This window comes from Chiloscyllium plagiosum, chromosome 28 (genome assembly GCF_004010195.1).
Source record: "Chiloscyllium plagiosum isolate BGI_BamShark_2017 chromosome 28, ASM401019v2, whole genome shotgun sequence".
Taxonomy (NCBI): Eukaryota; Metazoa; Chordata; class Chondrichthyes; order Orectolobiformes; family Hemiscylliidae; genus Chiloscyllium; species Chiloscyllium plagiosum.
The window spans coordinates 39,005,994-39,022,869 of record NC_057737.1 but is presented as its reverse complement, the minus strand read 5'-3'; the positions used below and the strand labels follow the sequence as shown (position 1 = coordinate 39,022,869).

Sequence of the window (16,876 nt, the reverse complement as noted above, 5' to 3'; positions counted from 1 at the left end):
CCAGCCATCTCTGCTTAGTTAATTACTTTATTACTTTGTACAGGTTTGAGTTAAAATACTTTCTGATACCTCTCTGCTATAATCTTTTTTTAAAAAACCAATTAATAGATAAACAGTACTTAGTAAGGGGGTTAGAGGAGGAGGGCGGGTGGGAGACACTACGGTTGTAGAGTCTCGGGTTTAGCCGCCTTCCTGATTTATATACTCACTGCTTTCCTTCCCGGCTGCCCCTCTGGTCGTCGTCACTTCCTCCTGCTGCTCCCGCTCTTTCTGTGAAGAGAAAAAAAAACTGCTGCCCGCTACCGGTAAGTAATTTTAAAACAAACTGTCTTACCTTAGACAGTTTGTTTTAAAATTACTTACCGGTAGCAGGCAGCGGTGTTTTTTTTTCTCTTCACAGAAAGAGCTGGAGCAGAAGATTGGTAGATTTCCTTCCCCAAAAGACATTAATGAACTAGTTGGGTATTTATGAAATCTAGTCGTTACATGGTCACATTACTTATACTTGCTTTTTTTTGAAGTGGAAGTTTGGTTTTTTGAATAACTGAAGTTCTGGTAGAATGTCCCTGAAGTGCTTGAAATAACTCCACACAGGCCGGTATCCCATCACCAAGTCATCCTTTAGTTCCATGTGGAGAGGCTGTGACGCTGACCCAGCTCCCTCAGAACCAGTTCTCAGAGTGAACAGGATATCTGACACACCTGTTTATTTATTTTTTTTCTTTTTTTATCTTTTACCCGCACACTACCGCCTAACTGTAGTTCCCCAGCACCCATGTTGTGTGTGTGCAGGTGTGAGACACAGTGAGATACACAAGGTGTACAAATCTTTATTCAATTTCCACCACAAGGAAGAAAAGATACTTGTTTTTTTATCTTGATTTGTTTAATTAACTCAATTTAAATTCTTGATCAAGGAATTCATTTAATTAGTCAAGGCTGCCATTTGTAGAAATACTGGTCTATGACTATGTCAGTGTATCACTGCACCACTGTTATTCCATAAACCATTATTCCATTAGTCCGAATAGGTAATCCAATGTTTGGTGTAATTATCTCAAACTATTCTATTAGTGCCACTGCCGCTAAATTTAATTTGTTGGCTCCAGATGTGTCAAATGGTAATTAACTCCCCTAATCAGCACTAATCGGTTTTTCAGTACTTTCTCTAGCACTTTCTGTTTTTATACACAGGACTGATTTCTGTAGTCAGTTGTGGAGTTACACATTTATCTGTCCTTCTGAAAAGGTCCAGCATATGGTGCTGATTGCATCTGCATCTGCTTCTGCTTCTCTTACCTCTGAAACGCCTTGCTTCTACTGGTGTTCACAGCCCTTAGCCTTTCTGCCAGAATACTGACTATATTTAAAGGACATCCTTAGGGCAATTTTCAGATCATTGCATCCACGCATTGATGTCCTGTATCTATGTATTTGTTGTCAAATGTGCATCAATCAAAAATGGTGGTTAAGGAAGGGAAATATGAATTAATTGCTCCTGCTCTTGAATACAGTCAGCCCCTGGGTTATGAATAGGCTCTGTTCTTGAGTATGTTCATAAATCAATTTGTCAGAACACAATACAGCATGATATAAAATAGCTGTTCATAAGTGCGAGTAAATGTTCATATGTCAGATCTTTAATTGTAAAAGGGGAACTTGTTTGTAAGTATGAGCATTCGTAATTTAGACATTCTTAAACAGGGTTCCATGTATTATAACACAGTTTTTACTGGAAAATGCATATATGTGTTATCAGATGCATTATGTGCATTCTTAAAAAAACTCATTCATGGGATGTGGGTGTCACTGGCTGGGCCAGCATTTGTCCATTCCTAATTGCCCACAGGGCAGTTAAGAGTGAACGATATTGCTGTGGGTCTGGAGTCACATGTAGACCAGATCAGCTAAGGATGTCGGTTTCCTTCCCAGATGGTTTTTTTTCCCCTGATGCTCAGCAATGGTTTCATGGTCACCATTGGACTCTTATTTCCAGATTGTTATTGAATTCACATTCCATCATCTGTCATGGTGGGATTCGAACCCAGGTACCTCGAACATTATCTGGGTCTCTGAATTTAAATTCCAGTGATAATGCCACTAGGTCGTCATCTCATTCTCTCATTATCATTCTCTAAGATCTTGCATGATAAAGAGTAGCTGCCACCGATAGAACCGAATGCTTGCAAGAGTCTGGTTAGTGCCTAGTGGACAGGAAGGATTGAAATGATTTCTAAAGAAGATGTGGGAGTATTTTGGGTCTCTTGAGTTACCTTATTCTGTGCTTCTTTCCTACCCACTTTTTTTGTTTTTCATTTTCCAGATGTCAGAAACCTTTTACAGGCAGTCACCCTTTTTACCCATTTGATGGGGGACACCATTGTCCAGGGTAGTGCTACCTCCCATATGGTGCCAATGGAGCAGGCAGACCGTAAGTAATGTGCTCAATGTGCTGTTGCATGTAAGCGGCTTTAAAAAGCAATACCTTGCTTTTGTTAACCAGCTTGCACTCTCACAACACTAGTGCTGTGATGCCTACTGAAGCTTGACTCTTGGTTTCTAAAAGAACAGCAGATTCTACTGACAAGAAACTATCTATCAGCCTGTATCGTGAACTTGTGCCATTGAAGAGGGTTCTCACCAAACAGTGTTCTGAAGTGAGTGGTGTGTCACCATGTAAAATTCGGGTACTTCAATCATAATCTAAATGATAGGAGAATATGTATGAACAAGAAAGAATATGCCTGAAATCTGCTATGTCACTTTGCAAATATTTTCTATATCCTGTCAGCTTCTGCCATGTATACCCTTTTAGTTTGTTGAGCATTATTTCATTAAAGTTTTACATTGTTGTACCACAATTAAGTCCCTTCAATAACCCTGTTGATAACGACATCATTACGATGTCTGTAAGGTCCTGGTGCTACGTTGGCTGATTTCACTCTTAGCATCAGTTGAAATATTACAATTGACCTATGTGCTTTTGAGCTACAGATAATAAAAATCAGTCAGGGTTTACCATTGCCATTGAACGAATTCTCATTGCAGTGTGCTTGTTTGTGGATGCTGGTTGAAGATATGGTTGGCTTTAGCTGTGACTCTCTCCCATGATGAGACAACTTGCGATAGCCCACTGTCTAGGTTAACGCATGAAGAATGACCACTTGGCTGTAAGGACTGAGAAGACCATCTCTTCTTCTTATTGAAAGAAGAAACTGAGGGGAAGACAGAAATAGACTCTTAATTACAGGACACAGTGGGCCTCTTGAATAAAACAAAAATTGTGTTTTGTATTTAATTGGATGGGATAGATAATGTTCATAAATGGTTTAAGAACTAATGGCCACTGAATTGTTTCAAATAATGAGTAGATTCAAAGGAAGGCATTAGGCATGTTCTTCAGAAATCTAAGTGGCAAGGATGAGAGAAGTGTTTTATCCAAAGGAGTGTGTGATGGTGTGGACTGAGACTCCGTGTTTTGGACTAATATAACTGCAGTGGGTGCACCTCATCATCAGAATAATGACAGTGTAAGTTTGATTCAGATGGCCAGGACATTGGAACAACACTTTATCAGTGTAATACCACCTTGATTCATTTTGACCAAATTAGCAGTGGCCTAGGAAAGATGCATTTACCTCAACAAAAGGATGACTGTTTCTTCCTATTCATTCTCATTTTCTTTCTCGCTTTTCTCTTGGAATCCCCTCTTTCTTGGCCTGCCTTCAATTTTTTTCCTCAGTCTCGCTCTAACTTCCTTTTCTCAGTCCTCAGCCCCACACTCTCTATTCTCTGCCCTCCCCACCAATACTCCCTCTGTTTTTCTCTGTGATTAATTTCTCATGATACTTCATCATCATGAATTTTGATGGATTTGATATGATACAGTCTTTTCTGACTGACTTAGGTATCAGTAGCCCCTGAGGGTTGGTTTATTTATAAATATGTAAAATGTGATTTTTGTGTTTGCTCAGTAATGTTATGAAGAAAAGTTGTTTAATTTGTTATGTATTCTGATACTGTTTGATCCTAGTTATGATTTGGAGATGCCGGTGTTGGACTGGGATGTACAAAGTTTAAAAATCACACAACACCAGGTTATAGTCCAACAGGTTTAATTGGAAGCACACTAGCTTTTGTACCACAGCCACCTGATGAAGGAGCGGCGCTCCAAAAGCTAGTGCTTCCAAATAAGTTTTAAGTTTGATCCTAGTTCCACCTTATTAAAAAGAGAACTTGATTGCAGAAGTAAGCAAGTCGGTGAGCATCTTTATTTTGATTTTGTTGCCAGTTTATTTCCCCTTGTTTTTAGAGTCATTGATTTCATATTGTGGACTGTTAATTAGCTTACCGTAATACTTGGTACTTCATCCAAATAGCTGCACTTGGATTTAAATCCTTGCTAGGAATATTAGGAGGCTATTTAGCCACAGGTCTGCCACAGCTAAACCTTGCTCCAATATACACTAACCAAGAATCACTGTATAAACTAAGGTGCAGGGACACTGACTGATCTTTGTCATTCCTCAAGCCACAGCTTCAAAGATGCTCCTTTAGCTCAACATTACTACAACTAAGTTGAGCAAAAAAAGCTCTGACTGACCTTTGAATAAAAGCCCTGTCAACAGGATTTGTGTGATTGTTATTGATGTTTTGTGGCTGTACGGTCTTTCCCGCACCTTATGTTGGTTCTGTTTCCTCACTGCCAGGTCTATTGGAAGCATGTAAGCAATGTGGTAGTGAGGTACTTTCCTACTTCTCCAGCTTGAAGGACACTACAACTTTGAGCAGTGCAGATTGCACAAAAGTGAGAGAAAGTCTGAACCAGATAAACACAATAGGAGAGGTAAGGGGTTAATCTTCCATGAAATTTCGGTAAAATGTTGGATAGGCTGAAGATTGAAGCACATCATCAAGCTTTCCCTTAATTCATTCCATGCTGTCAATTTTGCTCACAGCGTGCAAAGTTCAAATACTGTGGAGAGATCCTACAAAGTTAATTCTGCTTCTTTGTCCAATGTTACTGCATGAGTAATACCATCCCAACGGAATGATTACCCTTTAATACTGCCCCTCTGTTTCTAAGACACTCATGATGGAGTTCAATTCCATAATTGAATTGAATCCTTGTCTCTCGGTCAAATAACCATTCTGGGAACTCATCAGAGGCTCTTGAAGCCTGAAAGCCGAACCTATATTGTGTTGTTTCGATTAGGAACAAACATGGAATAATCAGGGACATGAACAGTGATTAATTGATTTTTTTGTTTACTTTCCATTTCACCCAAGTCAGGGGTGCAGAGGCTAACTGTAGCAGCCAAACTGCTCCCCAGTTAGTTCAGCATGAAAATAGAATCAAGTCTATGACTCTCAGATGTATAAGCGAAAGTACCGTTCTAGTTTCAAATCTCTAATGAGAAACGTAAGGAGTTGTTTTAATTCTGAATTGACTGAGTTGAACATCTCCTCCATCAATCGTTGTGCACTCTCTGCAGTGCTGTTGACTGATGTATGTGTTGTTTTAGGAGCTGAGGCCTAAAGGAAGAGACATCAAGCAAAAAGAGCTGGGTGATCTGGTAGAAAAGGAGATGGCTGCCACATCAGCAGCTGTTGAAGCTGCAACTACTCGGATTGAGGTAATTCGTGTCGCTAAGTTAATTAGATAAGCTATTAGAGATGTACAGAGGAACCTCAATTATCCGAAGGACACAGGTGAGGATTATTTCGTTCACTTAATTGAATGCCGGCTAACATTGTTTAGCCAAGCATCAGGACCTTGCGATCTTGCCAGATAATCCGAAATTCGGATCATTGAGGTTTCTCTGTATTAGGGGAAAAAAAATTACTTCAGTAGCTGGACAGAGTTGCTGTTGATGGATAGATAGACACCAGATATGTACAGAAGTTCTCTGTTCTGATGCACTTTGAGACTGAGTTATTGAAAGGGAGAAAGTAGTTATATAAGTGAAGAGAATTATGAATTCAAATGTGTGAAAGGATATTGTAATGGGGAGTCCCTGATTTGGGGCATTCTTCCTATGGGTTGTTCAGAGCTCCATATTCATGGTCAAACTTGCTGTATTGCATTCGGGAGAGACAGACCATGAGGCTTTGATGAGGTGGTCTGTCCAGGACAGTAGGGTATGATTGTTCTTTGCTTAATTGTATGGCAAGAACATTTTCTGCAAGCAAAATAAGCAGTGAGGATATCCAAGCCAATTAAAGAAAATCAGAAATGAAGTTGTTTTTTTCCTCAATGGAGAGCCAGAGAATACTTTTCTCCTACACGATTTTTGTGTTTCTGGAATGTCGGTACAGAAACTAGTTACAGAATCGCTCTCCAATTATACGTGTTATGTGGCTGCTTCACAGAGGAAAGCTATAGAAAGTCCGGAAAGGGAATGGAGTGCAGTGGGAAATTTTGATGAAGATGAAAAAGAATTCCTTGTAATATTGCTGATCTGTGTCGAAGTTCTGTTTATTATTAACTGCACTCTGTTCTGTACATAACTGTGTCTGACTTTTGTTAGTTGACAGCAAATGTTCTGAAGCTGCATGTTTATCTTTACACAGCAAGCCTCATCTCATGCATGCTTTTCAATGTAATGGTAGCCAGAGTCTTCGATATGGTATGACATGATCCAGAACTTGCTCTAATACTTCAGTGGCTTTTCAGGAAAAGAAACCAGGCAGCAGCCAATTCCCTGGCTTATTGCTGGGGCAGGGCAACGTTCTGCTGTGTATTTCAGAGCTGCTAGTTGTAACAGGTTTTCTTTTCTTTAATCTTGTAACCAGGAAATGCTGAGCAAGTCAAGAGCAGGAGACACGGGTGTGAAGCTCGAGGTGAATGAGAGGTCAGTGCTTTCAAAGATGTGTGAATTTACTTAAGACTGCAAGAAGCTTGGGTGTCACTAAGGGCCGCCTCCACAGCAAAATGCTTGTGACTTTATGCAGTTTCAATGCAAGCTTCCTACACAAAGAGCTCCAGATGTCAATACTTAGTAAGGAAAATTAAAAAGCTTGAGAAAAGATTAGTTTGAATCCTACTGTCATTTATTGTGGGCTCTTTTTTTTTGTAATCCATAATTAATAATTTCACAAAACAAAAAAATTGATTTCATTAAATGTATTGCTGTAAATGGACCCAAACCAAGGTCAAATGTCAAGCTCACCCTTCTCCACAATAGTGGTTTCCATTTTACAGAATTCCCCTGGTTTAAATCATTCCCATTCACATCCACTATCTCGAATGCTATTGGACCCGTCTGTGTGTCATTAACTAAATTGCATAGAACTCCAAAAGTCTAGAATCCAACATACTCTGTCTAATCCATTTTTAATCCATTGTCATTGTTTCGAGTGTAGTAGACTTGTTCATTATCCATTTTAAGACTGCTCAAAATTCCACTGACGAATTCATTTCCCATGCCTTCCTATTGCCCAGAATTACAATGGATTCATTTAATTCCTCTTCAGTCCCATTGTGTAATATTCCAAGAGATAAATCACATTATGTTTACTGCTGCTATAAATATTAAAATTATTGTAGCCTTATTGCTCTTGATTCTATTGTAATTTGCACAGTATTGAATGAGTTTTTTTTCCTTTCTGCAGTAAAGGTTTATTTTCAGCTTCAGCCTCAGAACAATCTGCCAGTTGTAATTTTTTTTTGTCCCCAGTTTTCTCTCCAAAGGTGTCAATAACCTTTGTGCTTTTGTCCCATTCTTCCTCCGTATGCAGCAGGAAGTTAGTTAACAATTATTAGTAGACAGTCAGAAATCTAGAGTGATTTAGGTTTGCTCCTGGGTATCTGACTACTATCTTCTCAGAACTCCATTCCTCTGGAATTGTGGAAAAGGGTGACAGACGCTGCCAGTTTGAGTAGGAATTGAATCCAGTCCTTTGGAATAAAATGCATTGTGACTCCTTTCCCTGGCCCTGGACTTGTACCTCTATTTAGTTTCTCTCTTATTCAACTCTATGCTCTCGCCGCGCTCATTTTGTTCATGAAACCCAACTCTGTTCCCTCAAAACTTTCTTTCAACAGTCTGTTGATCAGCCAACTTTTGTTCATGGTCCCTAAGTACTAACCCCCTCCCCACACCACTTTATATCTGTTGTTGTCACTCTCTTCTCAACTAAACTTCACTTCCCTGCCTTTGAAAATTACTGTCTTATCTCCAACCTTTCGTTTCTATCCTTAATCACTGAATGTTTTAACTTCTATATCTATGCCTCTCAATACTGCAAGTTAATGCTTGACACCCCCCCCCATTCTAATGTCCCTTGACACCGCCCTCCCATTCTAAAGTCATGCATGATATTGTGCAACTGTAGTAGAATGACACGCTACATCTTTACAGTCTGTAACTTTTGCCATAGATGGCTGTGCTATTCTCTTACAATGCCTGTCTTGTTATTTATCTTGAGGGATATTAGTAAATTTTAAAAGAAATTCAAATTCTTGTTACTAATTGAAAGAAATACATAAAGTTTTGTGTTTTAAATAAGACCTTTGCTATACAGCAAGTAAACAAATTAAAGGACTTAAAACAAATTACAAGAATTAAACTCAAGCATTATACCAAATGTGTTATGAACACTTATTTTCTAAGACTGAAACTGTCAACAGGTATTTTTCTATTTTTATTTCCATACAGGAGTTTCCCCCACACTTTCAAGCTTCTTTCACTTCTCTTGGACCAAGTTAAGGAGTGCCACAGCTCTTAATAATTCTCACTTTGATTCTCCCCAGTGTTCCTGCTCTGAGAGATTTCTTGGTGTCTTTCCACCTCACATTGGGCCAGGCAACAGTATTCAGACAAGTCATGATTGTTCACACCCTAGCTCAAGCATGAGCTGTGCTAGTATTTGCTTAGTGGGTCTACAAACCCTGGAAGCGTTTTCACTTTGCATGTTTCTGTTCTGGCTCCAGCCATGAGCTGTCTATGTTCTGTGAGTAAATCACACAGATAAACCCAAAACTACCCAAAAACACGGTAGTACCAAGAAAAGTATCCCCCTCTACCCCTGCTAAAGAGGCAAGCTTGGGATATCCCAAATTAGTTACAATTTCCAAACCTGTCCTCTGATCTGAACAGATATAAATTCATATTTGTCAGTAGCTTTTGACCTACCTTTGATTTGACATATTACATGAATAAATTTAAGCTCTAATGGCATTACCACAATCTAACCAGACTCATTGGTTCTATTCCTAAGCAAAGTAAGAACCACATAGTTTATTGTTTCCAAACCCCTAATTGTAACACCCTTAAATAAACATTGTCTTCCTTTGAATGGTAATTACCATATGGATTTTTTTTCCAATTCTCAAGCCCAGATTTGTTTCTCCTCCTATTTATCTTGCATTTAGAATTCCAGTTCTCAAAACATACAAATTATGGAACTAGGTATTTTTGCAACCGCTAATCTGCTCACCTGGTTCCATTCTTATCTATTCAGCCATTGTCAGAGAAGCACCTGCAATGTCTTTGCTTCCTGCTCTCACGTTTCCACTGCTGATACCCCAAAGGGCCTAAACTTGGATCCTCCTGATTCTTATGTACATCCTACCTCTCAAACCATCTTTCAAAAGCAGTGACTCATTCACTGACATCACTCGGCTGTACCTTAGCAATGTGACTTGTCTTGTTGCTTCTCTACCTGAATGAGCAGAATTTTTTCCCTGACTAACTAATGAGACCAAAGCCATGGTTTTGGGGTTCTGACACAAACTTCATTCCTAGCCACTAATTCAGGAGATTTTCCTTTTCGTGTTAATTATCTTATGGATTTTTGGTAGTATAGTGACAATAGCAATGAATTAGTAATACAAAGGTGCAGGTTAATTCGCTGGGGACTTGGGTTCAGCTCCACCAAAGTAGCAGTATAAATGCAATTAATAGATCTGAAATGTAAAGCTGTCTTAATAATAATGCTCTTGATAACTACCATCCATTTTGTAAAACTTAGCTGCTTCCCTAATGTCCTTTTGGGTAGGACATCTGACATCCTTGCATGACCTGGCCTACATGTAACTTCAGATACACTGCAATGTCATTGACTTTTTACTGCCATCTGAACCAACTTTGCAAATCAATCAGCACAAGAACAATTAGGGATAGGTAACAAATTCTGCCCTTGCTAGCAACACTCATATTCCATTAAAGAATAAAACAATCCCTTTGTGTCAGCTCAACTGCTGCTGAAACCTCACCCCATGTCTTTATTACCTCTAAACTGGACAATTCTAATGCTCCCCTGGTCAACACATGCTCCATAAATTTGAGCTCATCTAAAGTTGCTAGTTTTACCTCAACTGACAGCGAGTCTTGTTTAGATTGTTTTTGTGCTATCTTACCTGATATTATCATCATAGATAATCACAGAATCCCTACAGTGTGGAAACAGACCCTTCGGCCCAACAAGTTCACACCAATCCTTCGCAGAGTAACCCACCCAGACCCATTCCCCTCCCCTATTATCCTATATTTACCACTGACTAATGCACCTAGCCTATACATCCCTGAACACGATGGACAGTTTACCATGGCCAATTCACCTTTCCTGCAACTGGTGCAGCACTGCTATTATTCAAATCCTTGTTTTTAAATTCTTCTATCACTTTATTCCTCTCTTTTTTGTAGCCTCTTTGAGTTTTAAATTTCTCTGAGGCCCCTGCACGCTTCCACTTTTGAATTTACTCAGCCCACAGTTAAAACTTCAGCTGCCTAGGCAGCAGACCCTTGAATTCCACTCTGGACCTCCTTAATCCCACTGCTTTGATCAAACCATTGGGTCACCTAACCTCGGATGGCTGACGTACCATAGTGTGAAATTCTGTTTGAGAATACTTCTGTAAAAACCTTGAGAAAACTTTATTACGTTAACGGTGGTCCATGTATTCAAATTGTGTTGGTTATGCAAACAAATCTCCATCAGGAACTTAGGTGATTTGAATATCCAACAAGTGCCTGCTTTGATTTTTTTTTCCCTTTGAAATGTCTTTGTTTAAGTTCTGAGGCTTCTTTGGTAGAGCTGTTTAGGTGTTACTGACTCTGGTGCAGAGGAGGAGAAGTGAAATGAGTAGTTGATGCTGCAAACCTTTCACACTGAGAATCTGAATATGTCTATGGGGAAGCTCTTTACATTGAAGGAGAGTTAAAGCCTATAAATGGAGAGACCCCTCTCAACAGATCAATGCAGTAAGTTGGCGTGATGAGAGCAAAGAAATATTTGCTTTGGTGTCCCAGAGTAGTTTAACAATATAGGCCAAGAATCTTGCAGAATAATCAGTGTCTTTTAGTTTAAAGCTTTTAGGAGCACTTAAACTCAAGGACAAGGTCATGACATTGGCTATGGAAAGAAATGGAAGGTGGTTTACCATCTAACTACTACTTCAATTTCCAGTGAAGTACGTTTTTCCCAGATAGAATTAACTTAATAAGAATAAAATGCAGAGCTACCGGGACTGGGCAGGAAAGTGGATCTAACTGAGTGGTTGATATTGACATGAGCTGATTGACCTCTGTGTTCCAGGACATGACACATGAAAAATTAAATGGAAATGAAGTTTTTATTTGGTGTGTTTTCATATGAACTGTGTTTAGAATTGTTTAAGAAGAAATTAATTGACGAGCATTCTGTATTTTTGTTTCCCGTAGGATCCTTGAGTCTTGTACTGACTTGATGCATGCAGTTAAAATGTTGGTTCTGACATCGAAGGATCTACAGAGAGATATAGTGGAGAGTGGAAGGGTAAGAACAAAACTTCAAGTTTTAAGTTTGGTCAGGACAATATGTGAGTTAAAATATTACAAGGCAGTCGGTTGATTGAAAACCTTTGAAACATTGTGAATCATGAGTCTATTGCAATACTTGCGAGAGCTCACATTCATGCAACCTCAGGCCTTTCATTCATCCACAACTCACTTTACTTTGTCATTGGTGCCTTGATGTAAACCATTAAGGCATTAAGCATTTAAACCTTTGTACCTCTCTCTTCCTTTAAGATACTTTTAAAAACCTAAGTCATTGACCGATCTGCATAGTCCTAACTCCTATAAAATGCCTCGGACTTTTCCATGTTAAAGATGCTGTATAAATGTATGCTGAAGGTGCGACATAAATGTGCATTATTAAATGGGCTGATGCCTTTATTTGCGCCTCAGTGATTCCTCTGTCCCTTTCATGCAAAGCTGATGACATATGGAGGCAGGGAGGCACTTTTCTGGAGTGCCAACTTCAATGCTCCCTTTCTGACCAATTGAATTTCACAATTCAGGTTGTTTTTAATGGAATCTCTCCTCTCTGTTCTTCAAGTATATAATAATGGGTAAACTTCATCAAATACCCTACTTGCCATGTACAGATTCACACCTGAAGCAAGGCTGCAAGATTCCTGCTTTCTGCTGAGTTTGAAATTTTACAATGAAGCCTTTGCTTTGTGAGATGATCAGTAAGGGGTGAGGTATAATAAGACATAACACCTTTTGAAAAATGGGGAGAAAATAGGAAGAAATTATAATAAATATTATGTTTCTGGTTTACAGGGGGCAGCATCTCAAAAAGAGTTCTACGCCAAGAACTCAAGGTGGACTGAAGGCCTCATTTCTGCATCAAAGGCTGTAGGTTGGGGAGCCACTGTGTTGGTGTAAGTGTTGCAGTTGCTATTTGTTTGAGGTCCTGTTCACAGTCACCTGCAGAGCTCCACTAAGTGTGTAGTGCTGCTGCTGAAACTGAATCACAGAGGTAGTTATGTTTTGTTAACAAGGATCCAATATGGAATCTGTGGATCCAATATGGAATATCCAGTATCTGTGCTTAAGTACAGTATTGACATCTACCTGGTAATACAAAAATTATGCAGCATGCACTACCCACCAAAAAAAAAAGGCAGATCCAATCTGGTCAATTGCTGCTGCATCAGTTTGTACTCCATCATGAATCAAGTGTTGGAAGGTGTTGCTGATATTTAAGTAAATGTTGGCTAGGTAGTTGGCTTTTGGTGGAGGGGGGAGGGGGTAACTCTTATGGAACAGTGGTATTGTACTTAACTCTGGGCTAGGAGGACCAGTTTCAAGTCCCATCTGTTCTAGAGGTTTGTAATAACATCTCTGAAGAGATTGATTTGAAAATATGTAGATAGGTGACTGAAGGTAAAGGGAATAGAGAGATACAGGATCAGGAGGAACCATGTTTCTGGCTTGTAATTTCCATGTGTGAAGTAACACTGTGGTTTAAATCGAAGTGCTTTCTGATGCAAAGCAGTGAATATTTGCAATAATTCATCAAACACAATAGAGGTAAAAATCAGCATTATTCAAAATTAATTAAATGTCATAGGAATTATTTTAAAGAAAGAAATTTTTGTTATCCTGTTATCTGTTTTTCATGGATTCCTGATCAAGATTAGGTGGTGTCTTTCAGTATCCTGGCACGTTGGATGCTACCTGTACTGACCAACGTTTGTATCATTAATTTTTCAGTGTGAGCTATAGGGAGAGGTTGAATAGGCTAGGGCTGTTTTCCCTGGAGGCTGAGGGGTGACCTTTTGGATGTTTTTAAAATCATGAGTGGAATGTATAGGATAAATACACAAAGTCTTTACCCTGGTGTGAGGGAGTCCAGAACTAGAGGGCATAGGTTAAGGGTGAGAGGGGTAAGATATAATAGAGGCCCAAGGGGCAACTTTGTCACACCGAGGGTGGTACGTGTATGGAATGAGCTGCCAGAGGAAGCGATAGAGGCTTGTACAACTGCAACATTTAAAAGGCATCTGGATGGGCACATGAATAGGAAGGGTTTAGAGGGGTATGGGCCAGCTGCTGGCAGTTGGGACTAGATTGGATTGGGATATCTGGTCAGCATGGACAGGTTGGACCAAAGGGCCTGTTTCTGTGCTGTACATCTCTGTAACTATGATTCTTAAGTCATTTCAACTAGAAATACATGTGTGTGCTACTTTAACTTGGGCATTTTCTTTTTGTGGCTGAGAAGATTTGGAAGGAACCTAACTCTGTCTTCAATGTTGATTTCTTTGGGGGCATGTTTGAAGTTGTTTCTTGTTCAGTCGCAACTCTCAGTGATGCAACTACCGTTTCGTGTGAGGGCTCCTTATATTGTATTGTGATTATGTTTGCAGGTGGCTTTATAACTGTGATGGCCTTCACTCTTCTATTGAAATATGCACTTAGTGAGATTTATTTGATGCTTGGGACTCAAACGTTGTTTCATTTCTCTCTTCAGAGATGCTGCAGACATGGTTGTCCAGGGAAAGGGGAAGTTTGAAGAGTTGATGGTTTGTTCTCATGAAATCGCAGCCAGTACCGCACAGCTGGTGGCTGCCTCCAAGGTAAACAATGATGTATATTTTTGGTGATTAGCTCATATCTATAAAATAGCAATGAATCATATCACAAATGGAGAAACAAAGAGGGGCTGCATCAGTCACACTTGGGGAAGTGGATAGAAACCTTTCTAATGAATAACTGCAAAGGGCATTTGAAGAGCAGGAAATAAGCATTAATCAGATTCTATATATTCTTTTTGTTTTTGAGGGAATAAAATCCCACAAAATTAATAGGTGGCCAGCAAGAGTAAAACTGTGTTACATTGAATGATATTTGGCCCATTGTGATAATTAAAGAAACCTAATAAAACATAAACAAAAAAAAGAGAAAATAAACATTGATGTTACACTTGCAAGTAATATCAAAACAAAAATCAAGAGCTTCTTTAAATATCTAACAAGGAAGAGAGGGGTCAAAGTGAACATAAGCCCCTTAGAGGGGCTGAGGAAGTAATAATGGCGAGTTCAGGAAATGACAAAAGAGTGGGATACATACTTTGCATCAGTCTTCAGGGTAGAGGGTGCTAATGGCATTCCAAAATTATTAAATCAAGGAGAAAAAGGTGGGGAGGAAATGGATCAGCATATATAACTGGGGAAACAAGTGACTGATTAGTCTTCTATAGCTGATGGGTTGCATCTTACGATATTAAAGGAAGAAGCTACAGAGAGTAAATGCAATGATAGTGACCATAGAATCCCTATAGTGTGGAAGCAGGCCATTCGGCACATCAAGTCCACACCGATCCTCCAAAGAGCAGTCCACCCAGACCCAATCATGGTAGCCTGCATTTCACATAGCTAATCCGCCTAGCCTGCACATCCATGGACACTGTCGACAATTTAGCATGGCCAATCCACTTAATCTGCCCATCTTTGGACTATGGGAGGAAACCGGAGCACCCAAAGGAAACCCACGCAGACAGAAAGAGAATGTGCAAACTCCACACAGACAGTTGCCTGAGGGTGGAATCAAACCCAGATTCCTGGTGCTATGAGGCAGCAGTGCTAACCACTGAGCCACCAGGCTGCCCCCAAGGAATCTTTCAAGAGCTCTTAGATTCTGAAAAGGTCCCAGATGATTGAAAACCTGCTAATATAACACCCTTATTCAAAAAGGTATGCAAAAAAAACAAGTAACTATAGTCCAATTAGCTGAACATCTGTTATTGGGAGAATGTTATAATCTGTGAAAAAGGATGTTACAGCAGAGCATTTAGAAACACACAACATGATCAAGCAGACGGCTTCATGACAGGAAAATCATGCCTGACAAATTTACTGGAATTCTTTGAGAAGGTAACAATTAGGATAGATGAAGGGGAGCAGTGGATGTAATATGTCTAAATTTTCCAAAAGTGTTTGTGATAACATACCACATATTTGGCTACTTAATAAGATAGCACATGGTGTTAGATGTAGCGGTGGTGGATGGTGGATGGGCTCACTACTAGAAGACGGAGTTGGGATAAGGGATCACTTTCAGGATTGCAACTACTAACAACCAGTAACTGTAACAAGGGTCAGGGCTGGGTCCACGATTATTTACAAGATATATTGATGACTTGGATAAGGAAACAATGTGCTCTAACTATGTTTGCCACAAAAATAGGTGGGAAGGCAAATAATGAGGATGATGCAGAGAGTCTGCAGAGGGATATAAACAGGTTAAATGAATGAGCAGGCAGCTGGAAGATAATATGGGGAAATGTAAGGTTCTGTGATTTGGCAGGAAGACTAGAGGGGCTGAATATGATTTAAATGGAGAGAGGTTGCAGAAAACTACAGAACAAAAGGATTTGGAAGTTGTCAGCTATGAATCACCAAACACTACCATTCAAGTTCAGCGGGTAATGGGGAAAGCTAATGGAATATTGACTTTTTGTTTCAAAGGGAATATAGTACAGGGAGGTTTTATGACAACGATACAAGGCACGAGTCAGACTGTAGCGAGAATCTTGTGAATAGTTTTGGGTTTCCGACCTATCAAAGGTATACTAATATTGGACACAGTCCAGAAAAGATTCACCTGGTTGGTACAAGGTATTGAGGGACTCTTTTATGTGATGAGCTTGAATAGATTGGGCATGCAATCATTGAAATATAGAACTGAAAGGTGATCTTATTGAAACGTAAAAGATTCTTGGTCGGCTTGACAGGATCGATGAGCAAGTTTGTTTCCTCTTGTGGAGAGTCTAAGAAGCAGTGGGCATGTCAGAGTAAAAGGCATAATCTCAGAGAAGAGGTCACACATGTATGGCAGAGATGAGAAGGAAATTATTCTGAGGGTTGTGAATCTATGGAATTCTCTAACACAGAAGGCTGTTGAGGTTGGGTCATTAAAGGCAGAGATAGGCAAATGTTTAATTAGTCAGGGAATCAAGGGTTATTGGGAAAATGATGAAGGACTTATGCCTGAAACGTTGATTCTCCTGCTCCTTGGATGCTGCCTGATCTGCTGTGCTTTTCCAGCGCCATCCTTTTTGATTCTAATCTCCAGCGTCTACAGTCTTCACTTTCTCC

At 39.6% G+C, this 16,876-nt stretch overlaps 1 protein-coding gene across 5 annotated transcripts in view; it reads left to right on the top strand.

Annotated features, from left to right (window-relative positions):
* hip1 (huntingtin interacting protein 1) overlaps positions 1–16,876 on the top strand; it is a 338,601-nt gene that overhangs the window by 305,864 nt on the left and 15,861 nt on the right. For all 5 annotated transcript variants that reach the window (XM_043718716.1, XM_043718713.1, XM_043718715.1 and 2 more), the window contains 7 exons: positions 2,324–2,431; positions 4,710–4,846; positions 5,526–5,636; positions 6,796–6,854; positions 11,667–11,760; positions 12,555–12,655; positions 14,251–14,356. In XM_043718716.1, the coding sequence (XP_043574651.1) occupies positions 2,324–2,431; positions 4,710–4,846; positions 5,526–5,636; positions 6,796–6,854; positions 11,667–11,760; positions 12,555–12,655; positions 14,251–14,356 (716 nt within the window). The remainder of the gene's footprint in view (positions 1–2,323; positions 2,432–4,709; positions 4,847–5,525; positions 5,637–6,795; positions 6,855–11,666; positions 11,761–12,554; positions 12,656–14,250; positions 14,357–16,876) is intronic.